This window comes from Cherax quadricarinatus, chromosome 8 (assembly GCF_038502225.1).
Source record: "Cherax quadricarinatus isolate ZL_2023a chromosome 8, ASM3850222v1, whole genome shotgun sequence".
Lineage (NCBI taxonomy): Eukaryota > Metazoa > Arthropoda > Malacostraca > Decapoda > Parastacidae > Cherax > Cherax quadricarinatus.
Genome location: NC_091299.1, coordinates 41,201,269 through 41,219,654, shown reverse-complemented (window position 1 = coordinate 41,219,654; position 18,386 = coordinate 41,201,269). Strand labels below are relative to the sequence as shown.

General features: G+C 40.1%; 1 protein-coding gene across 1 annotated transcript in view; it reads right to left on the bottom strand.

Annotated features, from left to right (window-relative positions):
- The window catches only part of Set1 (SET domain containing 1), a gene marked incomplete in the record, with an annotated part of 508,988 nt that overhangs the window by 211,679 nt on the left and 278,923 nt on the right, over positions 1-18,386 (bottom strand). The window contains 1 exon segment of the mRNA XM_070083037.1: positions 1,096-2,427. Coding sequence (XP_069939138.1) covers positions 1,096-2,427 — 1,332 coding nt within the window.

Here is an 18,386-nt window from a genome sequence, read left to right as displayed (position 1 = left end):
TCACATCCTGCTCTTCTTCACTCCTAAAAGATGTTATACCTCCCTGGCCAATGCATGAAATTATGGCCTCCCTCTCTTCATCAACATTTAACAGTTCATCAAAATATTTCTATCTTCCTAATACCTCCAACTCCCCATCTACTAACTCTCCTATTCTGTTTTTAAATGTCAAATCCATTTGTTCCCTAGGCTTTAACCTATTTATCTCCAATTTTTTTTTTTCAACAAGTCAGCCGTCTCCCACCGAGGCAAGGTGACCCAAAAAAGAAAAAATCCCCAAAAAGAAAATACTTTCATCATCATTCAACACTTTCACCACACTCACACATTATCACTGTTTTTGCAGAGGTGCTCAGAATACAACAGTTTAGAAGCATATACGTATAAAGATACACAACATATCCCTCCAAACTGCCAATATCCCAAACCCCTCCTTTAAAGTGCAGGCATTGTACTTCCCATTTCCAGGACTCAAGTCCGACTATATGAAAATAACCGGTTTCCCTGAATCCCTTCACTAAATATTACCCTGCTCACACTCCAACAGATCGTCAGATCCCAAGTATCATTCGTCTCCATTCACTCCTATCTAACACGCTCATGCACGCTTGCTGGAAGTCCAAGCCCCTCTCCCACAAAACCTCCTTTACCCCCTCTTTCCAACCCTTTCGAGGACGACCCCTACCCCTCCTTCCTTCCCCTATAGATTTATATGCTTTCCATGTCATTCTACTTTGATCCATTCTCTCTAAATGACCAAACCACCTCAACAACCCCTCTTCTGCCCTCTGACTAATGCTTTTATTAACTCCACACCTTCTCCTAATTTCCACACTCCGAATTTTCTGCATAATATTTACACCACACATTGCCCTTATTCTCAGCAAAATCTGTTGACAGTATCACCCATTCACCTCACTCAATCAGTTTTTGTGGAAGCAATATAAAATTGCATAATACAATTCACAGTACAGTGCACAAATTCCTATAATTTGTTTTAAGCTGAATCAAAACCTAAAAAAAAAAAAAAAAAAAAAAAAAAAAAAAAAAAAAAAAAAAAAAAAAAAAAAAAAAAAAAAAAAAAGTGCCACTTACTTTATTGTTGGGTCATGATATTCTCCACTTTTATGAGTAGAATCGGTATGATCTTGAGTTGGTGGGTAACCAGGACCAAAATATGGAGGGTAGGGGGTTTGGCCAGGTATACTCGTCCCTGGAGGTGGGTGAGTAATAGCCGAGTAACCTGGAGGAAGGGCCATATATCCTGGATTATATCCCGGATACCCAGAAACAAAATTGGAAGGGTAACCAGGGGGCGGCTGCCACGCATATGTAGTTTCCTGTGGTATGGGTGGAGGTGGATAGCCAGGTGGGAGGTAAGATGGAGGGTAGGCAGGTGGTGGCCCAAAATGGGAGTAGCCAGGTGGAGGAACAGTAAAAGGTGCACTTGGAGTGGATACAGTGGTGCCTGCTGGAGGTATGGGAACATCTTGATGTAAAATTGGGTCTTCTGTTGAACTTAAACTAGATAAACTCATTCTATCATCATCTATTCCATTCACTTGATTTTCTTCTAGCATATTTTCTGTTTTCACTTCACATTTTATATCTTTTCTATCATCATTCACTTTACTTTCTTTGTCTTTTCTTTTCACTTTCTTTCTCTTTAACTTTTTTAACCTCTCCCTATTTTCCTCTCTTTCTCTTCTCTGTGCCTCCATTTTTAGTTCATTTCCCTTTTCCTGCCAATATACATACATTTCTTTTGAAATAAAGGGAGACGGTGGAGTTGATAATGGTTCTAAAATATTTTCAAGTATAGCCCACTTAGATTTACCCTCCCCCCCACTGGAGTCTTTTGAACCCTCTCCAACCTCACTTTCACTTCCTGTGTCTGAATAAGAATCTGAGTCTGAGTTCGTAACACTACTACTAGAACTTGTTTGAACACTTGATACCTTGTCTTTCACTTTTTTCTCCTCCTGATTTGCACCCTCTTTTTTCTCCTCGTCTTCATCACTTCCCAATCCAAGAGCAAGGAATGGAGGAGCCATCCCACTATCTTTATTCTGCAATAGCATAGCAATTCTCGTATCCAAATCCAAATTAGATTTGTCTTCCTCCTCTTCTGATTCATGCTTAGGTTTGCAAGTGACAGCATTTTCAATGGTCTCATGTCTGTCATCAAGTTTGGGTCTCCCAGTGACAGTCTTGTTATCAAAAGAACTATTATTGTGAGAATTGCGCTGGTACTCAAGGGAATGGTATCGTGATGCATCCCAAGAATGGCGTGAATTTGTTGTGAGAGGATCAGGAGGTGCATGAATAGGTACATGACTCTGTGGATGAGCTGGCCAAGTCTGTGGAGGAGGACCAGTAGTAGCTGCAGTACTCCAATGGTGACTTGTTGCAACATTAGTAGGAAACCTGTAAAACCAGAATTCATTACATTGTACATTGACAAAAGAGCAATTTGCAAGGATACTAAAGTAATAAAAAGTTTTATGCAGAGAATAACACTCAGGTTAGGATAAATGGGAGAAAAAGAAGATTACTTTCCAGTAAAATTAAGCCTTACACAGGGATATATAATGTCACCATTTTTGTTTAATACTGTATAGTTATAGATGGGGTTGCACAAGAAGTCAATTGTAGACTGTTGGGAAGAGGTAGGGAGATGAAAAGATAATTATCCAGGTATGTCACAGTTGCTTTTTTTGGAGATGACACAGTTTTGGGGGGAATTCTGAAGAAAAGCAGCACACACAATGAGATTGGTGATAAAAAAGATGAACCATAGAACAAAGAAAAAAATGCAGGCAGAGAAAATGAAATTTATTACTGATGCAAAAAAGGAGAACATGGTACCAACCCTGTTTATATGGGTGTGAGGCACAGACATGTTGCAGTAAAGAGGAGACTGGAAAAGTGGAGACGTCATGTTTCAAAGAAATGTTTAGCATAAATATTATGAAAAGAATTCAAAGTGTAGAAATAAAGAAACTGTGTGAGGTTATGAAAGGCAATATTCAGAGAGCAGAGGGTCTGTTAATGTGATCTGGGTATGAAGGATTGGTGCAAAATGGAATGACCAAGAGCCTGCATAAATTCAGGGTGAAAAGAATGGGTAGGGGTTGGGGGTTCATCTTAGAAAGGACTGAAGGGAGGGTGTGAGGGACAGTTCAAGAAACTTTATACAGAAGGGGCTTAGGGGTGGCAATCTGGTTGGAAGGGGCTGCGGGACTTGTCCTGAAGTAGTGTAATTATTAACATTTTTATTTGTGGGGCTTTGGGGAAACTGATGGAATTCTTGGTGAACTTGAGCCCCTCTTCCTTTCTTCCATGATGCCCTTGAATGGCATCTGCATGCCACCTATCTACTCTGTTTACATCCTCTGTGAGCTCCTGATTATGTCTGAAATTTTCCAAAGTTTCAAGTGTCTTGAAGCTATTGCATATTTTATATATACCCTTTTTGTGTTGAAATGACATCTAAGGATAGTTATGATAAAAAGATGTAAGGCGAAGGTTAGAAATGCTTAAACTCAGTTAGCAAGGTATGTCTATGGCTGACATAGTACTAAGATACTACTGATAACTGTACTTACTTAACCCTTTCAGGGTCCGTCCCGTAGATCTACGGCTTCACGATGAGTGTCCAAACTGTAGATCTATGCTAAAATTCTAGCGCTGTCAAATTTGGCGCAAAAACACTCATAGGCCTACATGTGAGAGAACGGGTCTGCATGGTGGGTGTGCGCCATAAACAAAAAATCTAGGCGCCCACATAGCATTGTGGGAAAACCGGCTCAGTTACTCTTGTTCACCATGCCTCGTCGCAAGGCAGCTCTCACTCCAAGGAAAATTGGGACTCTCCTCTTCCTATCTGATAGTTCTGACACTGATGGAAGTGGAAATGAAGACGAATTCTTTGGCTTTGATCAGTTAGTGACCGAAAGGAATGACCAGGACATCGATAATAGTGCAGAAAACCCTGACGATCCTCAACCTTCTACCTCTGGTGTGGGCACTCCTCAGTCACTGTCAGTTGTACCTCAACGCAAGAGAAAACTATTATTTTCGCGTGGAGAGGCCTCTGACTTCAGTAATGATGGTTATAGTGACGTGGATTGTGATTTTATTGCTCTTGACGATCATTCGAGTAGTGATAGTGAGGAAATATATTCACCAGTGAAGCATTGGTATGTACGCCGCAGCATGCGCTCGGGTAGTGTACCCTATGCCGTGCCCAGGGGATGGAGTACATCCCGGAGTACATCCCGTGGCCCTACACCAGGAATAGACAGTGAAAGTGAGGATCATGTGGCTACACTTGGCATGGATAGACCACAGGCATCAGTAGATGGTGGTAGTGGTGATGGTAGTGCCATGGCCATGCGTGATTCACCAGCCCAGGCTGGGACCCACGCTGCTGATTCCGCAGTTCAAGGACAAAGCAGAGCATCATCCACCAGCCCACCACAACCGCAACCACCCGCACAACCAGCCTATGATGTCCAGTATCCACCAGCAAACCGTATCTGGGATTGGCAGCAAAATCCCAATTTTGTTCCCAAGCCCCACCACTTCGATGACTCTCAAAGTGGAATTCTACCTACTTGTCCCCTTGGAACCACATCCAATGAACTGGAGTTTTTTGAAATATTATTTGACCAGTCCTTGATGGAAATAATTGTCAGGGAAAGTAACAAGTATTTTGAGTACACCATGGCAAATACAATCATATCACCACAGTCAAGACTACACCAGTGGAAAGAGATGACTGTTGCAGAAATGTATTTGCTTTTTGCAACAATAATGCTTATGCCTCATGTCTGCAAGCATAACATAAAAGCATACTGGTCCGCAGATCGGCTAATTTCTACCCCGGTCTTCAGTGAAATCATCCCAGTGAACAGGTATCTTACTGTTACATATGTTGCACTTCTCTGACAAAACCAGGCCTGACAGAAGTGACAGGTTATACAAGATTAGAAATGTTTTTATGTATCTCAAACATAAGTTCAGCATGTACTTTTATCAAGAATCTTGTAATTGACGAGTCTTGATTTTGTTCAAAGGTAGGCTGTGATTCAAGCAGTATATACCGAGCAAGAGGAAACGCTTTGGTATAAAACTGTTTGTGCTCTTTGACTGTGACAGTGGCCTGGTATTGGATATTGTTATATACACGGGATGTAAAACATTGAAAGATACCAAGATGTTATTGGGTATCTCAGGTGACGTAGAGAGAAGCATGATGGCACCTTATCTTGATAAGGGGCATACATTATACAGTGGACCCCTGGTTCGCGATGCTATCGGTATCCGATAAATCCGGTACGCGATGCATTATATAGCAAAAAATTTGCCTTGGTTCCCATTACAAAGCCTGGTATACACGATTTGTGTGAGATGTGTCCACGTGTGGCCTGAACTGCCCCGTGTGTGCCAGTGTTTACAAGCCAGCCAGCATGCTCGCATCTAAGGATATGTTCGGTACATTCCATATTATCACAGTGTTTTTTTTGCTTATTTCTGCAAAATAAGTCACCATGGGCCCCAAGAAAGCTTCTAGTGCCAACCCTTCGAGACCATGGGTGCTAATGACTATTGAAATGAAGAAAGAGATAATTGTAAGGTACAAAAGTGGAGTGCGTGTGTCAGAGCTGGCCAAGTTGTGTACAAAACCCCAATTAACCATCTCTACTATAGTGACCAGGAAAACAGCAATCAAGGAAGCTGTTGTTGCAAAAGGTGCAACTGTGATTACGAAACAGCGACCGCAAGTGTTAGAAAATGTTGAGAGACTGTTATTGGTGTGGATAAATGAAAAACATATAGCAGGAGATAGTATCTCTCAAGCAATCATTTGTGAAAAGGCTAGGCAGTTGCATGACGATTTGGTAAAGAAATTGCCTGCAACTAGTGGTGATGTGAGTGAATTTAAGGCCAGCAAAGGTTGGTTTGAAAGATTTAAGAATCGTAGTGGCATACATAGTGTGATTAGGCATGGTGAGGCTGCCAGTTCAGACCAAAAAGCAGCTGAAAAATATGTGAAGGAATGTTGCAACCCCTGAATGGGTTACAATGATTATTATGTATATATGTAATGTATATTACCTTTTCATTTAATTTTATATTGCTTATATTTGCGATAATAGCTAAATCGCAAATGTATTGCCTTATATTGTTATTTGACGTAGCTTATGTTGTTAGGATGTTACATATTACATATTGTTAGGATGTATATAAAATGTGCTCAGTTAGTCTTGATTGTCAAACTACTGTAATTATCGCTTGTCGCTCGTTATACTGCCGGCTTCTGAGCTGCGCTGTCCACGGGGCTATCACGTGATCGAGGGGGGGGGTGTCCTCACCTCTCGTGAAGTAGTCAGTCTGCTCGAGACTCGCTTGGTGGTTGGACAGATTGTCTGTCTCATTATTCTTGTTAGTTCTGTAGAACTCTGTTCTCAGAACATTGTATAGACTTAGTGATTTTCGACGTTGTACTGAGGTTGTGTGTCGCTTAGACACTCTGAACATCTCAGGTCCTTAGCTATAGCTTCTGACCTAATTTTGTACTGGTTTCTGTGTATTGTCACAGTCGCATTTTTCCTATGCTGAACATAGATTCAGTAGTATGGGAGTTTTGTAACTTTTGTGGAGGATCTGCTGATGGTCCCTACTTAGTGTCGTTATATTATTTCCCAGTTCCTGATTCTGTGTCGCAGTCGCTTGATATTGCATTGCTATTGGGCTTAGCATCCTTTGTTGTTCAAGCAGACTGTTCGGGTTGCCAGTCGGTCAAGAAGTTAGTTTATTTGAGGACTTTGTCAGTCACTTGTTTAAGTCTTATTCGAGTCTTGAGACATAGCTAACTACTTAAGAGCACTTACACGCATACACACACTTACTTGTACATATTTGTAATATCTTATTAAATGTTAATGTACCAGAAGGTACTTAAGAATTATAAATGTGATATGTGCTTTCAGCACAATAATATTGAACTCGAGAGATTGATTTTATTTTGATTGCTGTGATTAATTTAATTTGATAATATACCTCTAGACTTAATAAATTTATTAAATTTTAATTTCTCTAGTTAGTAGCCTACCAGTTGTAATCCTGAAGCACTATTGAATCTTAATGAATTCTAATGGATAACTGGACAAGGATACTGACTACTTGTTACGAAAACCCAATAACAGGCTGGATGCTAGAAGAGCAGTCCTTTCTAGTATTCACTGGAGATCTCTAAGCTTTTAGAATCGCGTTTTTTGTAACAAATGGGGGCCTGTCCGGGATGCTCTTGATCCAAGGTGTTGGAGAAATTGTCCAGTTTGACATGCTAGTACTTCTATGATCAAACACTTTGAGTACTTTCCTAATCTGAAGACTTTGAGTTTAGTCTTGTACAACATACCAGGTGGATGTATGTACTTGACTGAGCCTCTTGATCCAAGGAGATGGAAATACTGTTTATGAGTTCTAACTCTAAGACAACCAACACTAAAATTCCTATTAGGATTATAGTTTCCCATAATCACTCTCTCGTAGTACAATTATTTTCGTGATGTATGCCAAAGTGAAACAGTTAATTGATACTCTGACTTTGTCTGAGTTAAGTACATTAAAACTTCAGACGTGTTGGCAAGTAGCCAAATATCTCGGTGTGACGTATAACAGGAATTACACCGCAGAAACTGTCAGAGCGTTAATTAAAGATATATTGTTTCCTGCTCATACAGAGATGTCTGATTATGATTCAGATTCAGAAAGCCTAGTGTCACAATTAGGAAGTATGACTCTATTTGATGAAGATGAAAGAACAACTAGAGCAGAAGTGAGCTTAGTGTCTGAGCCTAGTGTAGATCAGTTCTCGCTCGCTCCTTCCTTCACTGACACTATAGTACAGAGTATAGCTGGTAGTATGACACAGCCTAATACTAGTACAGTGTATGATACACCTGTATCTACTTATCCTAGACCAGATTTAGACACTCTAGAGACGGCTGGACCAAGTGTCCGACCTAAGGACCGTCCAGACCATGTTAATTTCCCTACTCCTCCATTACCCACTGGTCCTATCTCTCAGGAACAGTTTGAGAGGTTTGAACGCCTCCTTATGTTGCAGACTGCACAAATAGAGGCACAGAGGAAATTGAACGAAGAAGATTTCCAAAGAGAAAATGTTCGTCTGTTAAGACAACAGACTGATAGATCACAGGACACATTTAATGTGCAGAAAGCTGCATCCATGGTTCCTAAGTTTTTTGAGAGTGACTTAGACACCTATTTTGATGTGTTTGAGAACCAGGCACGTGCTATGAACTGGCCACGTAAGCACTGGGCAACATTGTTGCATACTGCTTTGACGGGAAGAGCTCAAACCTGTACTGCAGCTTTGCCATTTACCAAGTACATTAGTTATGACGCTGTCAAACAAACATTTCTAGAGACGTATAACTTGTTACCTGTAAGTTATCAAAGAGCATTTCGTACGTTATAACGACGACAAGATCAAACTTGTGTAGAGTTTGCTCGTGAGAAAAAAGTTGCATTTCAGAGGTGGTGTAGGTCTGCCAAGTGTAACAACTACGACAGTCTTGTTCAGTTGTTACTACACGAAGAGTTTAACAACTGTATGCCTGCTGACATACAAGAATATCTGATCGATCATACTACCTCAGATATTCTGGAAACTGCAGCATTAGCAGACAATTACGAGATTTCTCACAAACTTGTACGTACTAAAACACAAAGAAACAAGGTAACTAAAGATTGTCCTAGAAGTTGGCAACCTAAATCAGCTGCTCAGTGCCGGCCTGATGTACCTGCTACTGTAACTTCTCGTACCTTTACCAGGAAAACTCACAATCCTGAATCCGTCTCTGTGGCTAGACAGAAATCTGATATCGAGAAGAAGAAAGTTAAATGTACCTATTGTAACAGAAAAGGACATGCTAGAGAGTATTGCTATAAGTTAGAAAGAGATACGAGAGACAGTCGTGCGGCTGGCGCTCCCACTCAAGTCGTATCCTCTTCTGAGCAAAAAAGGCACCAAAATCCTAGCAATACCTCTGAACCTACTGTTTTAGATAATGTTACTCAGGATAGATGACTAGCGTCAGAAAGTGTATCTGACGAAAAGATTCGTTCAGCGATGAGTCCTTACTTTTCGAGAGATAAAGTAGGATTTGACGAATCACATCTAACTGAGATAATTTCTTTTAGAGACACTGGCAGTTATCTCACCTTATTAAGAGAAGATGTACTGCCCATAACTGACGATACCTATTGCAAGATAGATGTATTGTTAGAAGCCTATGGAGGGGCTGTTATAAAAGTGCCTCTGCACAAAGTTTATATTGAAACAAGCTATTATACTGGTTATATTTCAGTGGGTATATCCAGTGGTGTATTTCCCATCAGGTCAGTGGACTTGTTGATAGGGAACGATATCCTTCATGCTGGTATATGTAAAGAACCACTTGTGATTGATAATAACACTGATGATAATTATGCCATTGAAGTTTGTAGAGAGAAACCTATTTTATTTCCTCTCAGCGCAATTACTAGAGCTATGTCAAAGATACAACAACCATCCTTGTCTCCTGTTGAATTAGTTGATGACAATGATTTGGGGTTGAATATGTTGTTTAGTGACGCTCTGCGCCCAGGATCATTAACACTGACTCCCCCCGGTCATCAACCTAGTCAGGACACAACTGATGTTAAATTTCTAACTCATGATGATTTAATCAAGGATCAGTTTGTTGATCAGTCACTGGAAAGACAGAGATATAGCAGTTACTGAGAGTGAAGCAAAGGATCTCGATAATTGTTACTATTATAGTAACGGTGTACTGATGGAGAAAAATACATGTAAGTTGTCAGCTGATAGTGTTTCCACCACAGTCAAGCATTTCGTAGTGTTACCAGTTACATTTCGTGAACAAGCCATTGATTTTGCTCACAATAGTCCCATAGGAGGACATTTGGGTGTCAAGAAGACACTCGGTAAACTGGCAAAACATTTTACTTGGCCAAAGATGAAGGAAACAGTAGCTGATCATGTGCGACGTTGCCACGTGTGTCAAGTGACAGGCAAGCCAGCACACACACCTCCACCTACACCTCTCACTATGAGCTCTAGTAGCAAAGTTCAGTTCATCTGGACTAGACATTGTTCAGATTTGTTCAAAAGGTTGAAGCGCTTGCTATCCTCTGCTCCTGTGTTGAGTCCTAATTTCAATCTTCCCTTCTTTTTACATATAGATGCGAGTGGTTATGCAGTGGGCGCTGTGTTGCTCCAACAGTCAACATCCACTGACATTCTCCATCCTATATGTTACTATTCATTTAAGCTCAAACAACACCAGAAAAATTATGCTCTAGCTTTTGTGGTGTCCTTTGAACATTTTGACGAGTATTTGGGCACTTCCCCATTTAAAATTTACGTAATTTTATGCCCAAATACTTTTTGTTACTTGCTATGTCAAATTCAGTAAAGTAACTTAATCCCTCCAGCCCATATTAACTATATATACTCATGTCTAATTATTATATTTATATATTCACAGTATTGATGTGTATGGTAAGGAGACATAAGCTGAGTGATGAGTGGGTAGTGTGGTGTGGGCGAGGTACTGCGTGACGCAACACTGTCCTGCCGCAGACCCCCCCCCTTCACTACACACCTTAAGCTGTTTCATACTCAGATGTTCATACTGCCTAGTATTCCACAACCACTACTTAAGAGTGGAATGCAGTCTCCTCTACTATGATCGAGCCTCAACGGGCCCTCCTTGTCAGCGCTAACCTGTCTCTACACTGATGTACATAACCACGAGTATGCAGAGATACGATACTGTGTACTGCCCTAGTACTAGGGGCATATCCTAGTGACGGACGCTGTGAAAGACATTAATGCAACTTCTAGTGCGACCCTCTGTCGTGTTGGGAGGGGGTGTTGCAACCCCTGAATGGGTTACAATGATTATTATGTATATATGTAATGTATATTACCTTTTCATTTAATTTTATATTGCTTATATTTGCGATAATAGCTAAATCGCAAATGTATTGCCTTATATTGTTATTTGACGTAGCTTATGTTGTTAGGATGTTACATATTACATATTGTTAGGATGTATATAAAATGTGCTCAGTTAGTCTTAATTGTCAAACTACTGTAATTATAGCTTGTCGCTCGTTATACTGCCGGCTTCTGAGCTGCGCTGTCCACGGGGCTATCACGTGATCGAGGGGGGGGGTGTCCTCACCTCTCGTGAAGTACTAGTCAGTCTGCTCGAGACTCGCTTGGTGGTTGGACAGATTGTCTGTCTCATTATTCTTGTTAGTTCTGTAGAACTCTGTTCTCAGAACATTGTATAGACTTAGTGATTTTCGACGTTGTACTGAGGTTGTGTGTCGCTTAGACACTCTGAACATCTCAGGTCCTTAGCTATAGCTTCTGACCTAATTTTGTACTGGTTTCTGTGTATTGTCACAGTCGCGTTTTTCCTATGCTGAACATAGATTCAGTAGTATGGGAGTTTTGTAACTTTTGTGGAGGATCTGCTGATGGTCCCTACTTAGTGTCGTTATATTATTTCGCAGTTCCTGATTCTGTGTCGCAGTCGCTTGATATTGCATTGCTATTGGGCTTAGCATTCTTTGTTGTTCAAGCAGACTGTTCGGGTTGCCAGTCGGTCAAGAAGTTAGTTTATTTGAGGACTTTGTCAGTCACTTGTTTAAGTCTTATTCGAGTCTTGAGACATAGCTAACTACTTAAGAGCACTTACACGCATACACACACTTACTTGTACATATTTGTAATATCTTATTAAATGTTAATGTACCAGAAGGTACTTAAGAATTATAAATGTGATATGTGCTTTCAGCACAATAATATTGAACTCGAGAGATTGATTTTATTTTGATTGCTGTGATTAATTTAATTTGATAATATACCTCTAGACTTAATAAATTTATTAAATTTTAATTTCTCTAGTTAGTAGCCTACCAGTTGTAATCCTGAAGCACTATTGAATCTTAATGAATTCTAATGGATAATTGGACAAGGATACTGACTACTTGTTACGAAAACCCAGTAACAGGCTGGATGCTAGAAGAGCAGTCCTTTCTAGTATTCACTGGAGATCTCTAAGCTTTTAGAATCGCGTTTTTTGTAACAAGGAATTCAAGGATTACATAGACAGTGAAGACTTGAAACCTGAACAAGTGTTTAATTGCGACGAAACAGGCCTGTTTTGGAAGAAATTGCCAAGCAGGACCTACATTACTCAGGATGAAAAGGTACTCCCAGGACATAAGCCTTTGAAAGACAGGCTTTCTCTTCTGATCTAGGTGTGGGGTGGGAGCACTGGCCAACGCAGTGGAGGGAGCTGTTAGGTCTTTAAACTAGGAATAGTTAGTGGTATGGGTTTTGGCAGGAAAACTGTGAAGTCGCAGGGTAGTAATATGAGTACTAGGAGAACTAGTAATAGGCAAAATGAGGTGGATATTGGAAAGCCAGTGGCACAAATTGACAAGGACAGTAATAGGTTTAGTGGAATAACAGAAAGGAGCAGGAAGGGTAAAGAGAGAGGAGGGTCTTTAAATATTTATTACACAAATAGTCGCAGTGCTAGGAATAAGATGGACGAGTTGAGACTAGTTGCTAGTGCAGGTAACATCGATGTATTTGCCACTACTGAGACGTGGTTTAATTCAAAAAGTCGGAACATGCCTGCAGAATGTCACATTCAGGGTTTTAAATTGTTCCAAGTAGATAGAAGTGTCGGAAACGGGGGTGGGGTGGCATTGTATGTCCGAGATCGCTTGAACTGTTGCATAAAAACGGGTAATATGTAAGTCTGAAGTATCACATACAGAGTCTGTTTGGATAGAATTTTCAGAGGGGCATGAAAAATTAATTTTAGGTGTGATATACCGTCCCCCAAATTTAGATAGTGACCAGGGGAGACTACTATGGGAGGAAATTGTTAGGGCCACAAGGCACGATAATGTAGTAATTCTAGGAGACTTTAACTTTAGTCATATTGATTGGAATTTCTTGACTGGGAATTTAGAATCATACGACTTCTTAGAAGTAGTTCAGGATTGTTTTTTGAAGCAGGATGTGGCAGAACCTACAAGGGGTAATAACCTGCTTGACTTAGTTCTGGCAAACAATGAATCCCTTGTTAATAATTTAGAAGTTTCAGAGGAACTGGGTGCTAGCGACCACAAATCAATTACAATTAGCATTGAATGGAAGTATGATAGTATGGATAACTCAGTAACAGTCCCAGATTTTCGCTTAGCAGATTACGATGGGCTTAGAGAGCACTTATCATCTGTTGACTGGGGTAACGAAGAGAGCTATCAATATGACAGTTTTCTGAACACTATACATGCTGCTCAAAGAACGTTTATCCCTTATAAAGAAATTAGATCAAATAGAAATGACCCAAAATGGATGAATAATAGGCTGAAATATCTACTAGGGCATAAGAAAGGAATTTATAGGCGTATCAAAAGAGGCGAGGGTCATCTTATGAATCAGTATATTGACATTAAGAGGGACATTAAAAAGGGGATAAGAAAAGCTAAAAGGGACTATGAAATTAAAGTTGCTTGGGATTCTAAAACCAACCCAAAAAGTTTTTTCCAGGTATATAGAACAAAAGTCAGAGATAAGATAGGTCCCCTTAAAAATAACTATGGGCATCTTACTGACAAAGAGAATGAAATGTGCTCGATTTTAAATAATTATTTTCTCTCGGTTTTTACACAGGAAGACACTAATAATATTCCGGTAATTAATTTTTACAGTGGGCCAGAAGAAGACAAATTATGTAACATCACAGTCACTAGTGAAATGGTTGTGAAGCAGATAGACCGACTGAAGCAAAATAAGTCACCGGGTTGTGATGAGGTTTTTTCAAGGGTTCTTAAAGAATGCAAAATGGAAGTCTGTGAACCATTAACTAATATTTTTAATTTGTCACTTCAAACAGGTGTAGTGTCTGATATGTGGAAGATGGCTAACGTAATTCCTATTTTTAAAACAGGGGACAAGTCGTTACCGTCAAATTACCGCCCAATAAGCCTGACCTCAATTGTAGGCAAATTACTAGAGTCAATTATAGCCGAGATGATAAGAAGCCATCTCGATAAGCATAGCTTGATTAGTGATACTCAGCATGGATTCACAAGAGGCCGGTCTTGTCTAACTAATTTATTAACTTTCTTCAGAAAAGCTTTTGAGGCTGTTGACCACGATAAAGAATTTGATATTATTTACTTAGATTTTAATAAGGCATTTGATAGAGTTCCGCACCAAAGACTGTTGAAGAAAGTAGCAGCTCATGGCATTGGGGGAAGGGTGCTCTCGTGGATCGAATCATGGCTCACAGACAGGAAGCAGAGAGTGTCCATAAATGGGGTTAAATCCGAGTGGGGATCAGTAACAAGTGGCGTTCCATAGGGATCAGTCTTGGGCCCGTTGTTGTTTATAATATATATCAATGATCTTGATGAAGGAATTACTAGTGATATGAGCAAATTCGCTGATGACACGAAGATAGGTAGGATAATTGATTCAAACGTAGATGTTAGGGAACTTCAGGAGGATTTAGGCAAACTCTACTCTTGGTCAGAAAAGTGGCAGATGCAGTTCAATGTAGACAAATGCAAGGTTCTGAAGCTCGGGAGTGTCCATAACCCTAGCACTTATAAGTTAAATAATGTAGAACTTAGCCATACAGATTGCGAAAAGGACTTGGGGGTTATGGTGAGCAGCAACCTTAAACCAAGACAGCAATGCCTAAGCGTACGTAATAAGGCAAATAGATTACTGGGATTTATATCAAGAAGTGTAAGCAACAGAAGTCCAGAGGTCATACTGCAGCTTTATACATCATTAGTAAGGCCTCACCTAGATTATGCAGCTCAATTCTGGTCTCCATATTACAGAATGGACATAAATTCGTTAGAAAACATTCAGCGTAGGATGACTAAATTAATACATAGCATTAGAAATCTTCCTTATGAAGAAAGATTGAAGACTCTTAAGTTACATTCACTTGTTAGAGGAAGAATGAGGGGAGACCTGATCGAAGTATAAAAGTGGAAGATAGGTATTAATAAAGGGGATATTAACATGGTCTTGAGGATCTCTCTCCAAGAGAGAACCTGCAGTAATGGATGTAAATTAGATAAGTTTAGATTTAGAAAGGACATAGGAAAGTATTGGTTTGGAAACAGGGTAGTAGATGAGTGGAACAGTCTACCTAGTTGGGTTATTGAGGCTAGGACTTTGGGTAGTTTCAAATTTAGGTTGGATAAGTACATAAGTGGGAGGGGTTGGATTTGAGTGGGACTTGCACATCAGAGCTTATTTCTTGGGTAGCATTGAAAATTGGGTTGGTCAAATGTTTGTTAGTGGGATGAATTGTAAAGGACCTGCCTAGTATGGGCCAACAGGCCTGCTGCAGTGTTCCTCATTTCTTATGTTCTTATGTGTGCCAATGCTAGTGGTGATAGCACAGTGAAGCTTTTATTTGTGTATCACTCAGAAACTCCCACAGCATTCAGGCAAAAGAATATCCTCAAGGCTAATTTGTGTGTGCTGTGGAGGGCAAACACTAAGGCATGGGTCACAAGGAACTTCATCCATGACTGGTTACACCATGCATTTGCCCCCAATGTGAAAAATTACCTAACTGAAAAGAAATTAGACCTTAAGTGCCTCCTGGTATTAGACAATGCCCCTAGTCATCCTACAGACTTGGCAGAGCGGCTTTCTGGGGACATGAGCTTCATTAAGATCAAGTTTTTGCCTCCTAATACCACTCCTCTCCTGCAGCCCATGGACCAGCAGGTCATTTCCAACTTCAAGAAACTGTACATAAAAGCTATGTTTGAAAGGTGCTTTGAAGTGACCACAGACACTCTATTGACTCTAAAGGAGTTTTGGAAGGATCACTTTAATATCCTCAATTGTGTAAACCTTATAGGTAAGGCTTGGGTGGGAGTGACTAAGAGGACCTTGAACTCTACCTGGAAAAAACTGTGGATAGAATGTGTAGACAAAAAGGATTTCGAAGGGTTTGAGGCTAACCCTGAGAAGCCTATGCCAGTTGAGGAATCCATTGTGGCATTGGGGAAGTCTTTGGGGTTGGAGGTTAGTGGGGAGGATGTGGAAGAGTTGATGGAGGTGGACAATGACAAACTAACAACTGATGAGCTGCTAGATCATCTTCAACAGCAAGAGGCCAGACCTGAGAAAACTGCTTCGGAGGAGGGGAGAGAGAAATTGAAGAAGTTGCCTACTTCAAAGATTAGGGAAATGTGTGCAAAGTGGCTTGAAGTGCAAACCTTTTTTGATGAAAATCACAATCAGACAGCTACTGCAAGCCATGTTGGCAACCTGTACAATGACACTGTTGTGAACCACTTTAGGAAAGTCATAGAGGAATGAGAGGTACAGGCCTCTATGGACAGATATGTTGTGCGACAGAAGTCCAGTGACTCTCAAGCTGGTCCTAGTGGCATTAAAAGAAGAAGGGAAGTAACCCCAGGAAAGGACTTGCTACCTCAAGTCCTAATGGAGGGGGATTCCCCTTCTAAACAATAGGTTCAACACTCTCCCCTCCTCCCATCCCATCAATCATCACCAGATCTTCATTAAAGGTAAGTGTCATGTATTCTATTCTTAGTAGAGTACATACTACAAACTGTGCATGTCTTCTTCAGTTTGTGTGCACTAAACTTAATATTTCATGTGGTAAAAGTTTTTTTTTTCATACTTTTGGGTGTCTTGCATGGATTAATTTGATTTCCATTATTTCTTATGGGAAAAATTGATTCGCCTTCCGATAATTTTGGTTTATGATGAGCTCTCAGAAACAGATTAATATCGCGAACTGGGGGGTCCACTGTATACCGATAACTGGTACACAAGCCCTTTACTCAGTGATTTCTTGCGAGTGAACAAGACAGATGTGTGTGGCACAGTGCGTTCTAATCGTAAATATATGCCCAGGTTCAATGCAGGTGCTCATGGTGATGAGGTGCAGGTGTTTACTGCCATTGATATGGCATTATGGTGGCATGACAAACGAGATGTCACATTGTTGACAACCATTCACCGTAATGAAATACAAGACAGTGGCAAAGTTGATAGAATGACTAATGAACGTATTCGAAAACCAGCGACAATGATTGATTATACACAAAACATGTGCTTGGTTGACAAATGTGACATGCAGACTGGCTTTGTTGACTGTGTTCGTAAGAGTTACAAGTGGTACATGAAACTTTTCTTCCATCTCAGGGACATTTCAATGCTCAATGCATATAATATGTACCAAATGAAGACTGGCAATAGACCACCGTATGGTGAATTTTGTTTGTCTGTTGTCAGACAACTCATAATGAAGTACCAGGTAGCAACACCTGTTATACAACAAGGGCTTCGAACTCCTCAGAATATACCCAAGCGTTGAGGAGGGAAGGTCATCATTTCAATATCCAGCTTCCTGCAGCAAAGAAGAAATTTCCTCAGAAGAGCTGCATTGTCTGTGCACAAACAAAACAACGGTAACAAAGACGCAAAGACACTCGGTTTATGTGCGAGGAATGTAAGGTACCTCTGTGTATGGTGCCTTGTTTCAAGGAGTTCCACAAGCTCCAGCAGTTCTAAAAACATGTCCAGTGATTGTAAATGTGTAAATATATGATAGAACATTAGTATTATACAAGATTTGTGCATGTTTATTGTAATAAACAAAAGTGGTAAACAATAATATGATAATAACTTTAGTGCAGTTATTGTGTTCAATACAGTGAGTTTATATATATACATTATATACAGAATTGATCTCTCAGGCCCCAAATGTTAATAGGAAAAGAAAAAAATTAGAAAAAGAAAAGAAAAAACTACAAAAAAACGTTAACCCTTCGACTGTCGCAACCCCCAATCCTGAGGTGTCTCCTGGTGTCGCAAAATTTAACCCTTTCAGGGTCCAAGGCCCAAATCTGGAGTCACGCACCAGTGTCCAAGAATTTTCAAAAAAAAAATTTGTTATTTTTTCTTATGAAATCGTAGAGAATCTTTTTGTGAAGGTAATAAAACAAAAAGTACGAAATTTGGTGGAAAATTGACGAAATTATGCTCTCGCGAATTTTGATGTGTCAGCGATATTTACGAATCGGCGATTTTGCCGACTTTGACTCCCATTTTAGGCCAATTACATTATTCCAGTCAACCAAATTCTTAGCTATTTCACTAGTATTACTTCTATTCTATCGATTGAGCACAAGAAATCGCCAAGTCAACTGTTTCAACTACAAAATAAAGTGATCGG